Genomic DNA, 23363 nt, shown 5'->3' with positions numbered 1-23363 from the left:
CTCTTTATACTACTCCTTTATTTTCATACTTTACAAGAACACGCTACTTGACTCCTGTGTCTTTTCCAGCACCCGCAACGATGAGACTTTTTTCCACTTTATTGCCTTTGGCCCTATCCCTCCTTAGCCTCTCGGAAGCTACCATTCTAGAAGACAACGGCTACAGGGTGCAGACGGTCAAGCACTTTGATGGCGTCCTGGCTCCTAATGAACATGGAGACTATGTGCTGGTTAATTGGTTTGGCTTCTATCCATCGGACAGGGCTGTCACTTTCCTTGCCAACAAGCAATGGGAGCCTGAACGTGAGAATAAGCTTGACCTCCATCAAATCTATAATGCCCTTGCAGAAGCTCGCAAATGGAAGCCTGAAGACTTAGAGTGGGTAGTTTTTGATACTTCCAGGGACCAGCCCACTATCGAACTGATTAGTGAAATTCGCAACAACCGCAAACTCAATCGCATGGACAAGGTCTCCATCAAGCCTGGCGACGTGGCTTGGAATGAAATCTTTGGGACCATGGGTTTTCAGAATGCGGCTATGATTAAAGGCAGCCTGCCTGACAGGATCTTTATTATAACCACCCAGCGTACTACGAGCGATACTACCTACGATGTCGATTGCCTATGCCTTCATTTCTCAGAGCCAGAAGCCAGCACTCAAGAATATAAGACGTCTACATCAACTACTGACAAGCAAACTGAGAATTCGGGGGGCAATCAGGAAGATGAATGGAAGGGGAAGTGGAGCCCCGAATGGGAAGCTGATGATGACGAAGGGGCTGCCTTGAGAGCACTTTTTGCTGAAGCAGAGGAATAAAACACTTTAGTTCTGGCTGGTCTCAAAGCCGACATTGGTGGCTTGATTTCTGTTGTTGAAAATAGTGTAGCATCTGTTCTTGTTTTTGGCTGAAGGCTCTGTCTTCACTATACCTCTAGCAGTTCGACTCCGTCACAATTTCGCCTACTTTTCTCAAGTCTTCAGGGAATATACCACGCGGCCCTAATCAAATGCGCATTGCTAGCCGTGGCTCTGTTAAGTAAAACAGTTTGCACTTTGCAAGTCAACTAGCCAGTCAACTTAAGCATGTTATGTCTCGTTGGCAAAACAGCCCCCACTACATAACTCTCATTAATTCCACATTCTATTCACCCCATCTAGAAACTTAATGTCCAACCAGTCTATTTGAAATTTCAAAATATCGCAGACCTAGTAACTCGTTTCAAAACCACTCTGCGTAAGATAGTGATGATCTGTCTAGAGAACTTCATTTAGGTATGGATCACACGACCCTACCCGCAGTATCTGCTAGAAATATACTTTTAGTAAGCTTGAGCGATCAGATCCATTACGCTTACTAGACATCAACCTATCCCTAGCACGCTGAATGGTCTATTTTTAATGCGTTTCTCCGACACCCTAAGGCGGCTGATGCTGAATCACAGTTACCCGGATGGCATAAATAAGAGAATTCCTATTCGCACCTGAAAATCTAATGCCCCATACACCAAGTAATTGAACCAATCACATAACCAATTCCACAACAAATAGTCGTACTAGCCCCCCTCTCCTGCTCAATCCAAGAAAGTCTACTCTGGGCCTCTTGAACTGAGTGTTGTATGTAGCCTCCTCCCCTCCCTCTGCCTCCTGTGGTGGCTTATTTGGTGATATTGGCAGTGTTATTTGCCGTTTTTCCGTCCTTCTCTTGCCTTGAATTGTCTCCATATCCTGCTATGAAGATTTATGACTATTTGATTGGCTAGTTAGATTGTTGTTAAAATGGTTATGTGATTGTGTCAGTAACCTAAGTCCCGGTTACCAAGATTTCTGATCCTGATCTAGTTCGCCCTTACGTTAGGGTTAGCATTAGACATTAAGGGTCTTCATCCAAGGCCCAAGCGCTCGACCCAGAACATGGTAGTAATGGATATATAAACCGGCCGAGATCCGCCCCTCGGACTAGACTTAGATAGAAACAACATAACATCAATAATCACTCATTCTCCTTCTTTCTCTTCTTCACAGGACATTCAGTACGTCCTCCTAATAACTACTGTTAGATTGCTTCAATCACTTGGTATGTGGGGCATTAAATTTTCAGGTGCGAATAGGAATTCTCATAAATAAATGATCCCACTCAGCTTATGTCTGCGCTCAAGTATGTGTAGCCAAGCATTTGAACAGGTTTCTCCCGCTACAGCGGACGGCTATTAGACCTATTTAATTGCACCCAGACTGTCACCAATCAAGTATGCAACCCAATCTTAGTTTAGTTAGCCTGTGGCGTATATGTACAGGTATCCCAGGCTGTAGCATGAGACATGTGGCCTAATCCAGAGTACAGAGCTATCACTATACCCTCAGGAGATTCAACAGCCATCAGGTTTCTATTAGCACAGTCGTGTGTACTAGGTATGGCTTCATCTTTTTTTTTCATTTATTGCCATCATTTTTATTTCACTCCTTGTTAAAATAGGAAGCTGAAGAATGGAGTTTTAGCATTGGTTGATGGTAAGCGCAATGGTCGGCCGGGGAGCAAAGTGTGAAAAATAATGGGGCAGGGGACGGAGCAAAACATGGAGAAGTGAAAAGGATGGGTATGATATCGTGAACAGCTTTCTCGCCTAGAAGGACTAAAGTTGATATCCCGGGCTGATTTGAATTCCCAGGTTGCCCGTCTGGTGATAAACAGCGGGGATAATAACGAATAATGGCGCTGCTATTTCTAACACTTTCATAAAAGTCAATGCTAGTAATTCTTGTCAAGCAACTTCAACAGTTCATCGGCCAATCAGCCTTTAGCACTCCCTGTCTAACCCATAGAGTATCTTCCTTCTCAGTTTTGTGTAACCAAATACCGGAATTAACTTCTAAACATACATCTCAGTATATTTCTTAGCTTGTAGTTGAGTATCTCCGCGAAGGCGCTTGGATCACGTCAATCTTTCCCAGCTATTGCGCATCCAAGAAATACCTCCAGCCGCAAAGATCTTCAGTAATCATCTAACATCGTAGACACAAGACTACCGAGAAAATAAATCAACTGGTTTTGTGTTGAAGGTACAACTAACAAGTTTTTTTTTAGACATGCACTGGAGATGATCTGGAATTATCTCCAAGCGTTATCGCCGGTATTACTATAGCAATGTCCAAGTTGAAATATTCTCGTATTAGATCATCGACACCTTATTCATGCAGATGAGTCAGTCCCAACACACACCACGAGCTTGACATGCCATGACAATCACGTTAAATCCGTTGTTTCTTCATAATCACTTTTAGATTTCAAACAGCCCGAAGCTTACTTTTTACTCGCTGCATCCGCCATCATGAAGCCCTGCCTGCATACTAGCGCATGGAGCTTCACAGGATCTTAACACCATGCCGTACATCCTGGGCAATTGGCCTTAGAGAAATGTATTGGAGCACCCGATTCCTGCTGTCAGCTCATGAGAAAAAAGGCCATCACTCTGTGCTAGGAAATTGTTAGAACGGGTCATTAGTAGATGATGGCTATAAAGCTAATACATGCCGCTTATTGCAAAAGTCGGGAAGCCTCACCTACTTCTCTTTACACCACACCGTTTTTTTCATACTTTCAAAGACCACGCTACTTCACTGCTGTGACATTTCCAGCACCCGCTACGATGAGACTGTTTTCAACTTTATTGCCTTTGGCCCTGTCCCTTGTTGGTTTTTCCCAAGCTACCATCCTAGAAGACCATGGCTACCTGCTAGGCAGGAAAGGGAAGTGTGATGCCGTCTTTGGCCCTACAAACGACGGGAAGCACCAGTTGGTTAACGGATTGGTCTTCCATCCTTTGGAGAGGACTGTCATTTTCCGTGTTGCCAACAATGAAAAGGATCCTGAACGGGAGGGTAAGCTTGACCTCAGTCAAATCTATAATGCCCTTGCAGAAACGCGTAATTGCAAGCCTGAAGATGTAGACTGGGTCATTTCCGAGGTTCAGACTGACGAGCCAACTAGCGAACTGATTGGTGAAATTCGCAAGAACCGCGAACTTGGCCCCATGGACGGCGTCACCTTGAAGCCTGGTAGCAATGGTTGGAATGAAATCCTCAACACCAAGCACTTCCAGCATGCGGCAATAATTAAAAACAGCCCGCCCGACATAATGTTCATCAGAACTGTCCCACGTGAGACGCGTGGGATTGGCTATCACGTCCATGCCCTTTTCTTTCATTTCTCAACACCAGAAACCAGCACTCAAAAAGATGAGGTGTCTATACCAACCATTGACAAGCGAACTGAGAACTCAAGGGGCAATTTGAAAGAGGAATTGGAGGACATGTGGGAACTCGAAGAAGAACTAGCGACTGACTTCGTGACCCTTTTTGCTGAAGCGAAGCAATAAATTACTTTACCTCTGCCTGATCTTAATCCAATACACATTGCTAGCCATGGCCCTGTCAAGTAACACGGTTTGGACTTCCTAATGCACCTAGTCAGCCAGCTTACAAATGTTACATCTCATCATCAGAACAGCTTCTACAACATGATTCTCATAAATTTCACATTCTATTCACTTCATCTAGAAACTTAATGTCCAAACGGTCTATTTGAATTTTCAATATATCACAGACCCAATAGCTCATCTAGAAGACCTTCTCGGCGGGGCCGTAATGAACTGTCCAGAGACCGTCATTCAAAAACAGACCACACAACTTTGCTCGCGCCATCTGCTAGGAAGTTTTTTAAGTCATTTCGAGCAATCAAATTCATTACTGGACATTGCCCATCCCTCGCGCCCCGAGTGGTCTTTTGTTATGCATTTCTATGATAAACTAAGGCGCCCGTTGTTGAATCGTAGTGACCTAACTGTAATGAATAAATGATTCTATCCACTACATGTGAGTGCTTGGATTTGTGTAGCCAAGCACTGGACCAGACTTCCCCGGGTCATAACAAACCACTTAACTTGTGTCATATTAGACATATTTGGGTGCATTCATACTGCCACCAATCAAGCCTGTAATCTCAGTTCAGTTGACCTGTGGTGTATGTGCACAAGGAATTTAACAACCATCAGGTTTCTTTTAGCACAGTCGTGTGTACTAGATATGGGTTCACTTTTTTTCGTTGATTGCCGTCATTTCTATGTTACTCCTTGTCAATACAGGAAGCTCAAAGATGGGATTTTGTCATCAGTTGATGGTAAGCAAAATGGCCAGCTGGGGGGTCAAATGAGAGAAATAATGGGGGAAGAATGGAATTGCGCAAAACTTGGAGCAGCGAGAAGAGTGAGCATGATATCATGAAAAGCTTGCTCGCTCGGAAGGACCAAAAATTGTAGCCTGAGCCGGTTTAAATTCCCAGGTCGCCCGTTTGATCCTAAACACAAAAGTGATAATGAATAATGGCGCTGATATCCCTAACATTCTCATAGAAGTGAATTCTGTCTAGAGAGAAGATGATTGCCAATTGCATCCTTCGAAGAGCAAACGAGGGCCACACTGTTGACTTTCTCTTTGCCTTCCACACTTATAAACGTAATCATGTTATCTATCCGGTAAATGCCTACGAGCTTATCACGAGATAACTCGGAATGCTTGTCGAGCCATTGTGACTATCGATCAGCCAGTCAGCCTCTACTATTCCCTATTTATTACATAAAGTGTCTTCATGTTCAGCTTTGTGCGACTAGGGAACAAGAACAACTTTCCAACATACCAGCATATATCTTAGCTTGTGGCCGAGTATCTCCACTGAGGCGCTTGTATCATGATAATCTTCTTCTGCTATTCCAATACCAAGCAGTACTTTCAACTGTAAACGTACTTAGTGTGAAAATTCGGCTTCCGTCGGCAGCATTTCCTCGGCTCTGCTGCAAGCATGTGATCGCAGGGATGGGTCTGAGCGCAATTCACCCATGTCACATCTTTCCCTCGTGACTACTCTTCATACGTCACAATCGTATACTCCAACTACTAATCGTGAACTAATGGTTGGAGATTCAGTCACAAGGACAGGTATGGTTTGGAGAAGGGGTTCACTTCCAGATACTTAAGTAGCTCGTACCATCACTCGTTAGCAGATAGAACACTCAGACAATACAAGATCAACTTTATACACGCTCCCGCACCTAAGTCTTCACTAAAGACTCAGACTACTCGCTAAGTTGGTTCTCACACTTAGTAGTTGATTGACACCGTAGATGCAAGACTGCCAAGAAAAGCAATCATCTCTCAATATGGTATGACAATAGCCCTATACTGCAAGACTAGATCATTGCCAAACGGCTGAACAACAAACGAAAGAGTGCTAGAGTGGCTCTAGCATTCCGATAAGCACACCAAACCGCGCACAGCTAGCGAATATCGTCTGCTCATTCTGGATGGCTGTGAAAGTCACGTCTATGTCGGCTTCGACCTTTACTGTAAGGCAAACAAGAATGTCATGCTCTGTATGACTTATTGCTTAACCCACAACCTTCAGCCTCTTGGTTTCGGGTGTTTTGGCCCGCCTGGGCAAGCATAGAGATGACAAATCGAGAGGAAGATGTAGGCTAGCACTACGCACATCACCATGGAGGACTGCTTTCCTGCGGTTTTTGGCAGCATTCCAAGAGTCCATGTCAGAAAAAAACATCTGGGGAGACATTAGGGGAGCAGGCCTTGTGGCCTTAGACCTAGAGGCTGTGGGTTTTCTACTAGATGTGAAGCTATGTACACGGCAGTCAGAAGCGGAGGGCAAAAATGAAGCAAAGGCAACGTGGGGTTTGTAGAAAGACAGGACATAAGGCACGAAGATGTCAAATGGAAGTAGCAGTGTCTGGAACATAGAACCCCACTGAATCCGGACTCATCCGGAGTGTTATAAATGATTTTGTAGGGGTAGAGGGTTGTGAAGTTGTGGAAATTTGACCACAAACTTGTTTTGAACGCGCAGTTATTATATCATGCACGTTGTATCATTCTTGACAAGTTCTAATTTCCATGAATTCACCTTAGAAGTTGAGTCGCCCGACAGCACATGTACACCTGATTATTTATCTTGGGGCTTACTTGGTGTTTGATTTGATTTGAGTATATTCAGGGTTTGTTTGCCTAATGTTGACCTGGTGTATGTTTTAGGGTTAAGGGTCACATGACAATCGGACCCTGACCCCGCTCTGAGATGGTACAAGGCGGGAGGAATTATTGCCGGCAGAAAGATCATCATAAAGCAACGAATTGCAGCGATTGTCAACAACAAATTCGTCTTTCAGCCACGCATAATCTCGAATACAAGATTCCCCACCCAAGGACCAGCCAAAGAAGATGAGATCATCGCCAACCTTGCGACTGGCACTGTAGAACACGAAGCTCCTCCATCCACACATACAATGCAACAACTCACACGGACTATGCACAATAGATGTGGCCATATCAGCAATGCATCCCTCGTCAAGACAGTATCAAACACACGAGGCTCCCTGGTACAGAAACCAAAGTTCACTGCATCCTGGGCGTGCGACACTTGCCTAAAAGCGAAAGCAGTGCATTTCTCCCCCCAAGACTCGAGACCCCCAGTGCATGCAGTCATGGACTGTATCCACATAGATGTGGCAAATGTCGGTTGGAGTTCTACCAACGATTGCAAGTATTTCGTCGTCCTCACAGACGAGTTTACGAGATTTCGAATTGCAGCTGCCATCCCCAAGACCACCAAGAAAGCTGGGGATATAATCATAGACAAGTTGAAGGCATGGAGTAACCAGACAGGCCGCAAGCCAGTCAAACTCATGCTGGATAACGGCACCGATGTCAATATTCAGAAGATCAAGAATTGGGCATCCCAGAACGGAATCAGTGTGGTGACTTCGCCACCTCATATGCCAGCCCAAAATGGTGTGGCTGAACGCTCAGTCAAGGAGATCTTGACCAAGCTTCGCATCGCAGTAGCGGACGGTGTTCCAGAGGATTGTTGGGATCTATCACTATCCACAATCGTTGAAAAAATCAACACTGTCGTTCCACAGGATCAGGAGACCTCAGCCACCCAGAAATGGGACTCAGAGATAGCAAGGCTTGCAGGAAGACATCCACCTCCTTCTCCCGGCATAGCACATTGGAGAACACTGGGAAGCAAGTGCTACATCACCTTGCCTGAAAGTGAAGTAGCCAACCTCCACCTATCCAAGATCACTCCAAGAGCGATAGAAGGTGTTCTAATAGGCCACGAAGGCTCCCACAATTACATTGTGTACTCCAAGACAAACGGCAAAATCTACCGAACTCCTCACGTAAGAATCATCGAAGAGATACCTCGCGCCGAACCAACGCTTGTCTCGCGCCCGCTGGGCACGCTGCGACCTACCAAAAAGGACATACAGGCAAACCTTTCCAATGCCAGCACCGGACAAAAGAACATTATTTACTCTGAAGTTCAAAAGAACCACGATACTACTAATGACGACGCCATAGATGAAATACAGGATGGCTACCCCCACGGAACTGACACGGCCAAGGACACACTGTTTGTACTTTCTAGTTTTTCTGACCCCTCAACGCCCAAGCAGGCTTTAGCAATGAGCGACAAATGGCGAGATGCCATGGACAAGGAGATAGAGACGATGCTGTCGTACAATGTCTTCGAATTCACTGACAGGCCAATTGACAAGAAACTCATTAGGCTGAGATGGGTTTTCCGTATCAAAACAGATGGTCGCTACAAGGCACGACTCGTTGCAAGAGGCGATATGCAACGTGAAGGTTTCGACTATGGTCAAACATTTGCTTCAACATCCCACTCAGATTCCTGGAGGATTCTCATGGCAACCGCTGTCATGAAGGGCCGAGTCCTAAGACAATTTGATATCAAAGCCGCATACCTTCACGGGATCATTCAAGAGGATGTCTATGTCTCTGTACCAAAGGAGCTGGAAGACTATTTTCAACGAAATCCACACATCAGCGAGCACCTCGGCTACAAAACAGGGATGGTCATAAAGCTCAAACGAACGCTATACGGGCTTAAGCAAAGTGGTCACGAGTGGCAAAAGGTTATGAAACAATACCTTCTGCACATGGGTTTCAAACAGGTACCCTGCGATCCAGCAGCATATCGGAATGAAAACCTTGACATCACAGTTTGCACTCACATAGATGACCTTCTCTACGATGGACCCAACGAGGAAGCTGTCAAAAGCTTTGAGAGAAAATTAATGGACAGATTCCATGGCGAACTGACGGAAATCCCGAAATGGCTTCTGGGTGTCACATTAGGATTCAACCCCAATTCCGTCGAGCTTGACCAGATAATCCTCATCGACAGCATTTTGGAAGAAGCAGGCATGAACGAATGCCAGCCAAGCCAAACCCCGGCACCTCTACCTCCATCAAACCCATGGCAGGACAGACCCATAGATCCCCACGATGTAGAACTCGACAAGGAGTCAGCCGATCGCTTCAGAAGACTTGTTGGACGCCTTATGTATGTACGTGTCATGACAAGACCCGACATTTCACCAGCGCTGAGCAGACTGGTTTCAGCATTCAACAAGCCAAGAACCTCGCACGACGGAATGCTCACGCACTTGCTGAGATACATGAACACCACCAAATCCCTGAAGATAACCTACACAGCTCCGCAGAAACATGTCACCGGCCCCATAAAGGCCTACATGTACTCAGACTCGACTTGGGTTGATGACCCCGACGCCAGATCTACTACAGGATTTGTCATATACTTGGCTGGAGGTCCTGTCATCTGGGTTTCAAGACGGCAAAACGTTGTTGCACGAAGCACGCTGGAAGCCGAGCTCATTGCTATGTCGGACGCTATGGCAGCAGCGATGTTCATGAAATCGTTCGCAACCCAAACAGGACATGATATTGAGATCACGGGCTTTGCAGACAACAAAGGATCCCTCACCACAGCGAATCGGACGGACGCTACATCGCGGGCCACGAGGCATATCAGGGCCGATCATTTTTATATTCGAGAAAAGGTTGCTGATGGATCTGTCGCCCTCGAGTTCGTAGACACCAAGCACCAAATAGCGGACGCCTTAACTAAACCACTGTCGGCTCCCCTCACAAAAAAATACAACAAGGTGCTCTTCGGTGGCTTGGATCCCGACAAGGCTCCACACGAATCGATCGTGATCGAGTGAGCCTCTACCTACGGCAGAAGGGGGGGTGTTGCGTGGCGCGCTATACTCAATAGGGTATTCAGCCCGAGATAAAGATCGACAACTCATAAGGGCCTTGCATAAAATACGATACCCCTGAAATGGTCTCTAAGGTCTAGGCCTTTGACGGGAAGCAGTCCCTGCTTCCACCAGTATATAGTAGCCTAGAACCCTCCACCAACTATAGCAGTAGTTAGCTCTTTCAATACTGAACTGATTCAATCATTAAGATCTATTCTACAACTTACGAAGCGCCAGCTTCGGAAGTCTGTCACAGAGTTTGCTTCCTTCTTCATCAAGCTTTTAGAATCAGAGAATCGACATACATTTTTAGGATTGCTATTCATACGAGACTCACGTATTTATATGCATCAACGTGAGTGATTATAGCGCTTGTTTACTGTGGTCAATAGCTGCGGGGTTACAACTGCCGTATCATAGACGCAGGCGTAACACTCACACTGGCTAGCAATAGATTCTCCACAACACGGGCTGTTAGGGTCTACGTGTCACATGACAGTGACAAAGTCCAGACCAACTACGTCCATGACTTAACGCCACGCGACAACATATGCTCGTTTTAGATCGTCGGCCATTTATTTAGTCAGACAAATAAGTCCGAGCACTACGAGCTTGTCCTTGCCATTACGATCAATTTAAATCCGATTTCACTTGATAATCGCTCTTGGGTTTTGAAACACTCCGAGGCTTACATTTTACTTTCTGCAGCAGCCATCATGAAGCCCTGCCGGTGTGCCGGCGCATGGAGCCTCACAGGATCTTAACACCATGCTGTCTATTCTAGACAATCCATCTTCAAGAAATGCAATAGAAAACCTGATGCCTACTATCGGCTCGTGAGAAAGAAAAGGTCATGGCTTTATGTTGGGAAATAGTTAGAAGGGGTTTTTAGTAGATGGCTATATAGCCGATACATGGCTCGTTACAAGATCCGAGAAGCTTGACCTACTTATCTCTGCACCACTCCGTTATTTTCGTATTTCGTATGAGCACAAAACTTCACTTCTGTCCTCTTTCCATTACTCGGCACAATGAGACTTTTGTCAACTTTATTACCACTGGCGCTGTCCCTTCTTTGCTTTTCCCAAGCCGTGATCATGGAAGACCACGGCTACGTGGTAAAGGCGAATGGGAACTATGATGGCGTCTATGTTCGTGTTGAAAATGGGGAATACGAGTTGGTGAATGTGATTAGCTTCCATCTATTGGACAGGGCTGTCACTTTCCATATTGTCGATAAAGAATTGGAGCCTCAACGTAAGAATAGGCTTGACCTAAGTCAAATCTATGGCGCTCTTGCGGACGTGCGTAACTGCAAGGCCGAAGATGTAGACTGGGTCATTTCCGAAACTGCCAATGACCAGCCAACTATCAAACTTATTGCCGAAATCCGCGAGAATCGCAAATTTGACCAGATGTATGAGGTCTTGATTCAAGCTGGCGACATAGGTTGGAACGAAATCCTTGGAACTAAGCACTTCCAACATGCTGCAATAGTTAAAAGCGGTCTGCCTGATAAGATCCTTATTAGAACTATCCAACGTGTTATGTTTGGGATTAACTATAAATTCGACACCCTTTGCTTTCATTTCTCAACACCAGAAACTGAAACCCAAGACGATGAGACATCTACATCAACCATTGACAAGCAAACTGAGAATTCGAGGGGCAATCGGGTAGAGGAATGGAAGGAAACGTGGAACCCCGAGTGGGAAGCTGATGAAGAAGAAGCGGCTGCCTTGATAGCTCTTCTTGCCGATATAGGGAAATAAAAGACCATATCACTAAAACGCTAGCAGCTCGGCTACGTCTAATACATATTGGTAGCTTTGGATCTGTTACGTAAAGCTCTTTAAATTTTGTAAGGCAGCTAGCTAGACAATTTACGTGTGTTTATCTGATAAGTAAAACAGCGGCTACTACACAATTCTCATCAATGGCCCATTTATCCGTGCTATCTAGGGGAATAAGATCTAAACAGTCTCTGGGAAATTTGATATTTCAGACATCGAGTACCTCATCTCGAAGTTCTTCTCGGCTGAACCATGACCAGATAAGAAGTCGCCTTTATCCTTATTGCGACGGAGACACACTGTGGTAGCATTTATAAATAAGAAGTGCATGGTCCAGGGCGATTGACAACTTTGAATATAAGCAATCAATGGTTTCCTATTTCCGCTGCGGCTACAGCTTGAGACAAACAATGGAGTGGAGATAAGCATCAACAACTATCAGCTTTCTCTAAGCAGAGTCCTGTGTACTAGGTATGGCTTCACTTTCGCCTTCAATTGCTGTCATTTTTATTTCAAGCCTTGTCCATACAGGGGGCTTAAAAATGGAATTTATGCGTCAGCTGAAGGTAAGCACAATGGCCGGCCAGGGAGCAAAGCGGGAAAAGTGATGGAGGAAAGAAATTGAACAGCATCTGGAGTAGTGAGAAGACGGGCATGATATCATAAAGAATTTTCTCGCTTGGAAGGACTAAAAATCATACCCCTCGCTGGCTTAAATTCCCAGGTTGCCTGCTTGATCCTTAACACCGAGGATAATAATGAAGCATGGCGTAATTATTCCCAGGATTCCTATAAAAGCCAACACTCTCTGGAGCAGAGATGATTGCCAACTGCATCCTTCGAAGGGCAAAAGCGAGAGCCGCAAGGCTAATTGTCCCTGCACCTTTCACGCTTTTATAAATGTAATGATGCTGTCCATGCCACACATGCCCATGAACTTACTATAGCTCGTATTGCATGTCGGGCCATGTCAAATATCGATCGACCAATCAGCTTCCAGTATTCCTTATATAACACATAAAGTAACTTCACGCTCAACTTCGTGTAACCAAGGACCGGAACTAACTTCGCAGCATGTCAGTCTAATTCTCGGCTTGTCGTTCAGTATCTCCGCCACAGCGCCTGGATCATGCTGATGTCTTCTAGGTATTTCCATGTCAGGCAGTACTTTCAACAGTAAACATCGCGAGTAGTCTTTCAAAATCGTAGACACAAGCCTACTGAGAAAATTAGCCAACTGTTTTTTTCATGAAGCTACAACTTAGAACTATCGTTAAATATGGGCTAGATAATGACAGCTCATGTCTCTGCCATCACTGATGTTAATTATGAATAATAAAGTTGAAATATCCCCCCCCCCCCCCCCGTATTGAACCTTTGACAATTTAACTACTCAGATAAATAAGCTCTTGCATCACAAGCTCGTCCTTGCCATTAGAATCGATGTAACTCCCCTGTCACTCAGTAATCGCACTTGGATTTTAAAACATTCCGAAGCTTACTTTTTACTAGCGGCAGCAGCCCTCATGAAGCCCTTTCTGCATGTTAGCGCATGGAGCCTCACATGGCTTTAGCACGATGCCGTCAATGCTAGGCGATCGGCCTTCGAGAAACGCAACAGAATATGCAGTTCTTGCTGTCAGCTCATAAGGACAAAAGGCCATCACTATGTGTTAAGAAATCGTTAGGGCAGGTTGCTCGCGAATGACTATAAAGCTAATACATGCCACTTGTTACAATTGTCCTGAAGCCTGAATTCTTTCTACACCACGCTGCCAGTTTCATACTCTTTAAAAGTCCACTACTTCACTTCTGTACCTTTTCTATCACCCGCCACAATGAGATTTTTGACAACTTTATTGCCCTTGGCTCTGTCCCTTCTTAGCCTTTCCCAGGCTACGATCCTAGACGACCACGGCTACATGGTAAAGACGCTTGAGAACTTTGATGGCGTCTTTATCTCTGATGAAAATGGGGACCCCGAGATGGTTTATGGCATTGGCTTCTATCCATCTGACAAGGCTGTTGCTCTCCGTATTTTCGACAATGAACAGGAGTCTGGACGCAAGCATAAACTTGAACTAAGTCAAATCTACAATGCCGTTGCAAAAGCACGTGGCTGGAAGCGCGAAGATTTAGAATGGGTCGTTTTTGAGACTTCCGATGACCAGCCAACTATGGAACTGGTTAGTGACATTCGCAACAACCGCAAACTCGACAGCATGGAACACGTCTCCATCAAGCCCGGCAACGCGGATTGGAAAGAAATCTTTGGGACCAATAGCTTCCAGCAGGCGGCAATGATTAAAGGCAGCTCGCCTGATACAATCCTTATCAGGGCTATCCAACGTACTATGCTTGAAATGACCTATCAAGTCGATTGCCTATGCTTTCATTTCGTAGCACCAGAAATCGGCACTCAAGAAGATAAAGAGTCTACATCAGCTACTGGCAAGCAAACTGAGAATTCGGGGGGAGATCGGGAAGAGGAATGGGATGAGAAGTGGGAACCCGAATGGGAAACCGAAGGAGAAGACGAGGCTGCCTTGAGAGTCCTTTCTGGTGAAGCAGAGGAATAAAACACTTGCCTCCGGCTGATCTCAAAGCCGAGGCTGGTAGTTTGATTTCTGTTGCGAGTAAGAGCAATGGAGCTTTTATTTGATTATAGCTCAAAGCTCTGTCTTTACTAGAAGGCCAATAATTCGACTACATGATGTTCTCACCTGCTTTTCTCAAGTCTCCAGGAAAGATAGTACGTCATATCAGTATAATACACATTAGTAGCCTTATTAATCTTACAAATTGGGATGACGTACTGAATGTTTATAGGATGGTAACAAGAAGGCGTCTGTTATTTGTGGTTGTTGCTTGTCTATCTAATTCTTGGTTGAACTGCTGATCTCAACCGACTTACATGTTCCTCATTATGGTGTCCCGACCGAACAAACAGCCTTGGAAAAGGCCCTTTATGTCGGAAACTAACCCCGTCATCTGGTCAAGCTTGGAGAGCAATAATCCTGGGTACCTCTAGCTGGGATTACCGACCGTATTTTCTAAAAACCTTTTCACATCGTAGCGCCATTGCTTCCAGTACGAATCTCTAGCATACATCTCGTAACGCTTCAGCTGCAAGCTCCAATTGGAAATGAAATAGAAATAAGCAATAGAATATTTCAGACATCATTGCTAGTCACATCACCGCATTAATTGGTACCCAACCATTCTTAGCCTATGTGCATAGCAGGTCAGCTTTTAGTGTCAGGGGCTGAGCCTATATTTCAACAGTTAAAGCGCTCGATACCTCGATATATATTGGTTCCGGCGAACTAATTACACTTCAAATATCCTCAATGTCATCCTGCGGAAACTGGCCTTCGATTTAATGCAATAGTCTTTGGTAAGCTCGGAATAGTTGTGCATGGGGCCCCATGAAGTCTTTGCGTTTTGTGCAGCACCATCCCAAGCTGTCCGTTTTGTCGAAAGATACGATACAATAGTTGATAGATTCCACCGGCTCGTTCACAAGATAAAAACCAGGTAAGCCTTGGCGTTAAGGAGTCCAACACTGTGTAGAATATAGTTAAAAGCCATTCTTTCCCATCCTTTCCAAAGGTCGCGAAGTGCGGCACCTTCTCGTCGCCCTACCATTTGCATCATCTACTTTCTGTTACACCACCTTCTCCATCCCTTGCATGATCCTCACTCTCCCGCCGCAATGAGACTTTTTGGGACGTCCTTGCCTTTTGTCTTGTCCTTCCTCAGCCTTGCTCAGGCCACCATCCTGGAGGACCATGGCTACCGGAAAGTTAGCGCTGGAGATATAGATGGTGTCCTTTTCCTTAACCCGAATGGAGACTATGAGTTGATTGACGTTATCAGTTTCCACCCCTTCATGAAGATGGCCAAGATCTTCATTGCTTACAACGGCAAAGAGCCTGGGCACCAGAACAAACTTGGCCTAGGTGACATTTACACTGCTCTCGCAGAGGAGCGCAAACGCAAGCCCGAAGACATTGACTGGATTGTTAGCGAGGTCGAGGATGACTCGGAAATGGAAGATTTTATCCTTGATATCCGCAACGGCCGTAACGTTGGTCCTACAGACGAGGTCATGATCATTCCTGGCGAGAAGGAGTGGGACTCGATTTTGAAGACCAAGCACTACAAGTATGCATCACTAGTTAACCGCAAAGAACTCGAAAAAATCATCGTTAGAACGCATTATCGTACAATTTATAAAACGACTTACGAGGTTAATTCCTTCCATTTTTACTTCCCATCGTCGGAGTACAGGGACCCCCACGGCGAGGCCCCTGGATCAACCATTGCTACGCAGAAAGACGATGAGCTGAAGTGGGAGGAGGTGTGGAAGAAGGAATGGATGAAGAATTTGGAAATCGGCGGGGAGGTCGGGTGGACCATTCACTGGGGCAGTGAGGAACAGGAAGCGGCTGCGTATAGGACTATTTATGCTGAGGAAGAAAGGCAGGAAGTTTCATCTATGGTGGGTATGCTTGATCAAGTGAAGCAATTGGACTCGCCTGAAAATCATGGCGGGGATGGTGCCCCTGTTTCCCGCATTTAGTTGATGACTGGATGGTCTCTAGATTGGAGGTGACTGCACTTCATGATGCAAAGCAACACAACACGTTTCTACTCATGTTAAACTTTTATGTTGCAAGCTATTACGAGTAATATAACTCAATCTTTATTACTTGCATATGTCCGTTCTTCATCCTCGAAAGTACATTCTATGATTCCTCTCTCATGGTAGTCATTTTTCATCAGCCAGTGGTATCACATCATGCTCCATACACCAAAATTCACAGAATGATACTTGGCCAAGTGTAGCCAATGGTGCTAAGTTCCTGCTACCCAATCTGATGCCGAGTGTGTACTTGAACATGGTTGTAAAGCTGCTTAAACCTGTCAGGTTATGACTAAACTGGCGTACAACGCGGCTAAAATACCAGGTGGTCATGGATCATTATAGCACCGGATAAAAGTCGCCTTTATCCTCGTTCTGAAGGAGACACACTATGGTGACATTTTTAAATAAGGAGTGCATGATGCAGGGCCTCTGCCAATGGCGAATGTAAGCAACCGATGATTTACTATTCCCGCTATAGCTACAGCTTGAGACAAACAATGGAGTGGATATAAGCATCAACAACTATCAGCTTTCTCTAAGCACAGTCCTGTGTACTAGGTAGGTATGTCTTCACTTACGTCTTCAATTGCTGTCGTTTTTATTTCAAGCCTTGTCCATACAGGGGGCTTAAAGATGGAATTTATGCGTCAGCTGAAGGTAAGCACAATGGCCGGCCAGGGAGCAAAGCGGGAAAAGTGATGGAGGTAAGAAATTGAACAGCATCTGGAGTAGTGAGAAGACGGGCATGATATCATAAAGAACTTTCTGGCTTGGAAGGACTAAAAATCATATCCCTAACCGACTTCAACTCTCAGGTTGCTCGCTTGATCCTTAACACCGAGGATAATAATGAATAGTGGCGTTGTTATTCCTAGCACTCCCATAAATGCCAATGCTCTCTAGGGCAGATATGATTGCCAACTGCATCCTTCAAAGGGCAAAAGCGAAAGCCGCAAGCCGCAAGGTTGATTTTCACTGTACCTTGCAAGCTTTTTTATGTCATGATATTGTTTATGCCACGCCACACACACCCATGAACTGACCACAAGGTGTTGCGTGGCGCACTATCCAGGTTAAGTGGCGTCCCATAACATGCCCCATTTATTCATACCTCATGTGGCTGAAGATCCATGATAGGGTTGACACCCTATCATAAATCCTCATGAGCATTATAAAAGGGGTGAAGTCCAAGGACGTAGTGTAGAAGTAACCCCTTTAATAAATCAACCGATTCAACATTTAAGATCTATTCTACATAAGGTAGCTCGTTAATGCACTTCAGGCCATGTCAAATATCAATCAGCCAATCAGCTTCTAGTATTCCTTATATAATACATAAAGTATCTTCATGCTCAAGCTCGTGTAACCAAGGACCGGAATTAACTTCACAACACATCTGTCCATTTCTTAGCTTATGGCTCAGTATCTCCGCGATGGCGCTTGGATCATGTTAGTTTTTGCCAGGTATTGCCATACCAGCCAGCACTTTCAACAGCAAACATCCTCGATAATCACCCGATATCGTAGACGAGCCTATGAAGAAAAGTACCCAACTGTCTTTTTCTTAAAGCCAAAACTTGCAAGTATCGTTAGATACGCATTGGACATAAGCCAGGGATTTCTCTAAGCGACATCCGCTAGTATTATTATGGGAACAACCAAGTTGAAGTATGCTCGTATTGGATCATCCATCGGCAGTTTATTTATTCAGACAAATAAGCCCTAACACCGCGACCTCATCTTTGTCATACAATCAACTTAAATCCGTTGTCACTCGATAATCGCATCTGGGTTTCAAAACACTCCGAAGCTTACTTTTTACTTCCTGCAGCAGCCGTCATGAAGCCCTGGCTGCATACCAACGCCTGGAGCCTCACAGGATCTTAACACCATGCCGCCCATCTCAGGCGATCGGTCTTCGAAAGATGCAAAAGAATACCCGATACATCTTACCGGCTCATGGGGGAAAAGGCTATGACTCCGTGTTATAAGATTGTTAGGTCAGGCCGTTAGTAGATGACTTTAAAGCTAATACATGCCGCTTGGTACAAGAGTCGAGAAACTTGGTCTACTTCTCTCAATACCACTCCTTTATTTTCATACTTTATAAGGACTCGCTTCTTGACTCTTGTGTTATTTCCAGCACCCGCAACGATGAGACCTTTTTCGACTTTATTGCCTTTTGTTCTGTCCCTGCTCAGCCTATCCGAAGCTACCATCCTAGAAGACCATGGCTACAAGGTACGCTCGAATGGGCAGTTTGATGGCGTCTTTCTTCCTGATGGGCATGGAAAGGATGTGTTGGCTTATGGGCTTGGCTTCTATCCACTTAACCGTGCCGTTGCTTTCCACTTTGTCGGCCACAATTTGGAGCGTGAACGTGGGAATAAGCTTGACCTAAGTCAAATCTATAAACCCCTTGCAGAAGCTCGTGAATGGGAGCCCGAAGATCTCGACTGGATAGTTTATGATACTGCCAGCGACCAGCCAAATTTCGAACTACTTCGTGAAATTCGCAACAACCGCGACCTCAACCGCATGGAGGAGGTCTGCATCAAGCCTGGCGAGATGGGTTGGAATGAAATAGCTGAGACCACGGATTTCCAGAATGCGGTCACGATTAAAAGCAGCCTGCCTGACATAATCTGTATCAAAACTACCCAACGTACTGATGGTGACACTCTCTATAACGTCGATTCCCTATACTTTCACTTCTCCGAGCCAAAAGCCCGCTCTCCAAAAGATAAGACGTCTCCATCAGCTACTGATAAGCAAACTGAGGATTCGAGGAGCAATCAGGAAGAGGAATGGAAGACGATGTGGGAAACTGAAGTACTAGATGGGGCTGCCTTGAGAGCTCTTTTTGGTGAAGAAGAGCAATAAAACACAATCACTTTACCTCTAGCTAACCTCAAAGCCGAGGTTGTTGGTTTGATTTCTGTTGCTCGCAAGGGCAATGAAGCTTTTTTTTTCGTTTTTAGCTTAAGGCTTTGTCTTTACTAGAACGCTAATAGTTCCACTACATGACATTCTCATCTAATTTTCTCAAGTCTCTAGGGACGATACTACGTTATATCAATATAATACATATTCGTATCCTTAATCGTAGTACAAATACGGATGACGTACGGACTGTCGTTAGAATTGTAACAAGAAGTGTTCTGTCATTTGTAGCTATTACTTGTCTATCTAATTTCTTGTTCGCTTGCTGATCTCAAGTCATCCATGTATTCCTCACTGCAGTGTCTAGACCGAGCAAACGGCCTTGGAAATGGCCCTTCATGTCTGATACTAACCCTAACGTTTGACCAATCCTCAGATACTTCTCTCGGGAGGATGGCCAATCGCGAAGGCTTCAGTGACAGGTGTAAAAGTTCATTTCTTTGCAGCATACTAGCAAATGTTGACCTAACTTCCCCCACATGCGCTCCCTGGTTTTCTTGGATTGCTTACCATGCAGTGTCAGTAACCAAAGTCAGGGTTACCAAGATTGCTGACCCTGATCCAGTTCGCCCTTACATTAGGGTTAGCATTAGACATTAAGGGTCTTCATCCAAGGCCCAAGCGCTCGACCCAGAACATGGTAGTAATGGATATATAAACCGGCCGAGATCCGCCCCTCGGACTAGACTTAGATAGAAACAACATAACATCAATAATCACTCATTCTCCTTCTTTCTCTTCTTCACAGGACATTCAATACGTCCTCCTAATATCTACTGTTAATTGAGCACCCTATTTTTCAACTTTGTGTAACCAAGCAACATAACAAAATGCCAAGTATCTCACTATCTCTCCCCGTTCCTGCTTGGGCAGCACCACAATACCACTTAGATCATGTTGAAGCCTTTTACTTATCTAACCAACCGGCATGCAGCCACATACGCCCTTAGCAATCCTCACCATTTCAGATCCAAGTCCATCAACAACAGTAACTAATCCTTTATTCTAGAAGCTACAGCCACTCATGCACTGGAGATAATCGGCAATTCACTCTTAGCCCCTTTGTTAGTGACGTCATGTAGATGGTCGAGGTCACAAATATTGGCATCAGATCCTTGACAACTTGTATGCACAGACAATCGCAGACGCGTCTATCTCATTACAATCAACCGACTCGGCAGCGTTAAATCCGTTCTTACTCTACAATCACACTTACATCTCAAAAGCACTTCAGAGGCTTTTTCGATCACTGCAGCAGCCTCCATGAAGCCCAGGTTGCTAGTACATGGGCTCCATAGGGTCCTAGCACCATGACCACCATCCTAGGAAATTCATCTCGCTCAAAAATGAAAAGGAAGGCTCATGGCCCTTCCTTGTATGCTCAGTTGGGAAAAGAAAACCATAGCTCTGTGTCGGCTATTTGTTAGGAGGTTGCTAAATAGCCGATATATGCAACTCGTCACAAGAGTCAAAAAGCCAAGCTTTCTTTTGCTCATACCACTCTTTTACTTGAAGGCCGTATGTAAGTGTAGTACATTATTGTCATGTATTCGTCACCACCCGCAACATTGAGGTTTCTTTTGGCTTTTTGACTCTTTCCCTTCTCATACTTGCTCAGGCTACCATGTTGCAGCGCCATAGTTGCCAGATAAATACATCCAGGAGCCTACACGGCGCCTTTTCTTGTAATCAAGATGGAGAATCTGAGTTCATTGACGCGAATAACTTCCATCCCTCCGCAAGGGCTGTCTCTTTCTACCTTGCCAACACTAAATGGAGCCTGAACGTGGGAATCAGCCTACCCTAAATGAAACCTTTATTGCTATGCACAAGTGCGAAGCTGCGAGTCTGAAGATATAGATTAGGTCGTTTCTAAGATTTCTGACAGCTAATCATCTACCAAGCTGATTCACGAAATTCGCGACAGCTGTACCCTCAATCCATGGCCGAGGTCTTGACCCACGCTGACAACGGGGGTTAGGGCGAAATCCTCAAGACGAAGCACTGAAAGTATGGGCTGATAATTAAAAGCAGCCCATCCGACGAAGCCTTCGTAAGAATCACCCGCCATACTAGTTTTAGAATCACTCGTCAACTCAATTCTCTACTCTTTTATCTTCTAGTATGGGAACCTAGCAGGCCGGCCGGAAGACAAGACGTCTGCAAGCAAACTGAGGATCTGAAGAACGCGTGGGAATGAGAATAGAAGGGTTGAAGGAAAATACGGTAAAACTAATCGCAAAGCGAGGGAATGGAAGAAGCTGCCTTGAGAACCCTCTTAACCAAGGCAGAGGATCACCTCCAGCCGATCCCAATTGCTGAGGTTCGTGATTTGATTCCTAGAACTGAAGAGAATACCGACCCCCTGTTTCTCGCCTGTAGCGGACGGCCAGTACTTTCTAGAACGCTAGTAATGCCACTATCTGATGCAAAGACAAGTTGCAAGGGCTAGAGCACCACCCCATCTATATATCATTTTCTCTTTCAAGAAAATGACATTTCATCTAACCTAATATATGCTGAGAACCTTGCTCCCTCAAGGTTTCTAAACAAAGCACAACTGCAGTTCTTGTGTCCACCGATTAGCCTACGCATTTCTTCCCTTGTCGTGAATACAGCTACTTTCACCATATACCATTTAGGTGACATCCTACTTTACTTGCTACATTCAGAAGTCTTATCTCTAAACGGCCTCCGGGAAACTGCAACACAGCGCAAACCAACCAACTTGTTTGGAAGCCCTTCTCTATATAACCAGTATGACCTATTCCAAGACCCTAATCCTGACAGTGACCACACAGCCCCAGTTGTTGTCATAGCTCAGGCAGCCAAACATAGTCACACATGTCTTTAACGCATCTCGATCGAAACAAGGAGCTCAACCTGCTGCCGTGAGGCCTCGATGGCCATATTCAACGCTTTTCAAAGTGACGCAGAGGAATTCATGAGTCTGCTATGTAAACTGTGACTTAGCCATGATCGGGCGTCGCCCTTTGCATCTAAGCCCATGTTTCCGTATATCGGCGCGGTATCCTGCGCCTAGCCTATTAGTAAAGTGCCGAGGAATCCACAACTAAGAATCCATCATGTGCAGCTCGGCTGTGGTGAAAGACTTTCATTTCATTTGCTAGACACACAAAGTTTCAGGGCAGCTATCCTCAGGCCTTTCAACGTACCTGTAAAGCTCTGCGTCATGCGCTTGATAGTTCACTATCCCACGTGAGCCATATTATTCTCCGGGCTTCATTCCCCTTGGATAACATTTACTCAGTCATTTCTATCATCTCCAAAATTTGCCTCGTCCAACTATACCATGACGTAGAATCCCGCAGCTGCACTTTGCATAGAAGATACTCCATGCTTGTCATCAGCCTTTTTCAGATGATACTGACGGCTTCTCTCTAGAAGATGAGACAGCCTGCAATTGAGAAAGTCCTCTCATCAGAGGCTAGTGCTAAGAACATGCAAATATTTATTGAATAGGTCAGCTTCTAGGCAAAAGCTCCCTGTTCCTTGGGCCATAGTGGGTGCCCACATCAGGATAAGAAGTATTGAAACACTCTAGCCCGGATTGCCCTACTTGAGCCTCTCACATATCATATCCACCGCTCATAAAACCGCCAGCCTTTACTGAGAAGCAGTTTATACTTTTACTTTGCTTGCAAGTTGTCTGTTAATGTGCTTCCCTAGTGCTCTCAACGTCCGACGTTCAGTAATCTAGTAGCCGAGATCTTTATAACCCCCAAAAAGAAGTTGAATATAAAAAGTAAACAGATCTTCAATACTTGTCTTTGTGTAACCAAGCACTGAAAGAGATGTC

At 45.1% G+C, this 23363-nt stretch overlaps 7 protein-coding genes across 7 annotated transcripts; all 7 read left to right on the top strand.

Moving 5' to 3' along the window:
* Window positions 1-80: 80 nt before the first annotated feature.
* On the top strand, window positions 81-818 carry HOO65_090228 (uncharacterized protein; the record flags this gene model as incomplete). The annotated part of the gene is made up of 1 exon (XM_071001649.1): window positions 81-818. One exon carries the CDS (start codon window positions 81-83, stop codon window positions 816-818), a length of 738 nt encoding a protein of 245 aa, XP_070856114.1.
* A 2828-nt stretch (window positions 819-3646) lies between these two features.
* On the top strand, window positions 3647-4375 carry HOO65_090227 (uncharacterized protein; the record flags this gene model as incomplete). Its single annotated transcript, XM_071001648.1, has 1 exon — window positions 3647-4375. The coding sequence occupies one exon, from the start codon at window positions 3647-3649 to the stop codon at window positions 4373-4375; it is 729 nt and encodes a 242-aa protein (XP_070856113.1).
* A 2970-nt stretch (window positions 4376-7345) lies between these two features.
* HOO65_090226 (Copia protease) lies at window positions 7346-10117 on the top strand (the record flags this gene model as incomplete). The annotated part of the gene is made up of 1 exon (XM_071001647.1): window positions 7346-10117. One exon carries the CDS (start codon window positions 7346-7348, stop codon window positions 10115-10117), a length of 2772 nt encoding a protein of 923 aa, XP_070856112.1.
* A 1136-nt stretch (window positions 10118-11253) lies between these two features.
* On the top strand, window positions 11254-11928 carry HOO65_090225 (uncharacterized protein; the record flags this gene model as incomplete). The annotated part of the gene is made up of 1 exon (XM_071001646.1): window positions 11254-11928. The coding sequence occupies one exon, from the start codon at window positions 11254-11256 to the stop codon at window positions 11926-11928; it is 675 nt and encodes a 224-aa protein (XP_070856111.1).
* A 1859-nt stretch (window positions 11929-13787) lies between these two features.
* HOO65_090224 (uncharacterized protein) lies at window positions 13788-14528 on the top strand (the record flags this gene model as incomplete). Its single annotated transcript, XM_071001645.1, has 1 exon — window positions 13788-14528. The coding sequence occupies one exon, from the start codon at window positions 13788-13790 to the stop codon at window positions 14526-14528; it is 741 nt and encodes a 246-aa protein (XP_070856110.1).
* A 1136-nt stretch (window positions 14529-15664) lies between these two features.
* Window positions 15665-16534, top strand: HOO65_090223 (uncharacterized protein; the record flags this gene model as incomplete). The annotated part of the gene is made up of 1 exon (XM_071001644.1): window positions 15665-16534. One exon carries the CDS (start codon window positions 15665-15667, stop codon window positions 16532-16534), a length of 870 nt encoding a protein of 289 aa, XP_070856109.1.
* Window positions 16535-18754: 2220 nt separating this feature from the next.
* On the top strand, window positions 18755-19483 carry HOO65_090222 (uncharacterized protein; the record flags this gene model as incomplete). The annotated part of the gene is made up of 1 exon (XM_071001643.1): window positions 18755-19483. One exon carries the CDS (start codon window positions 18755-18757, stop codon window positions 19481-19483), a length of 729 nt encoding a protein of 242 aa, XP_070856108.1.
* Between the last annotated feature and the right edge of the window lie 3880 nt (window positions 19484-23363).

Source organism: Ceratocystis lukuohia, assembly GCF_044167205.1.
Source record: "Ceratocystis lukuohia strain C4212 chromosome Unknown Supercontig9_pilon, whole genome shotgun sequence".
In the NCBI taxonomy this organism is placed as follows: Eukaryota; Fungi; Ascomycota; class Sordariomycetes; order Microascales; family Ceratocystidaceae; genus Ceratocystis; species Ceratocystis lukuohia.
The sequence above is the reverse complement of the archived record's forward strand: the minus strand, read 5'-3'. Positions and strand labels throughout refer to the sequence as shown.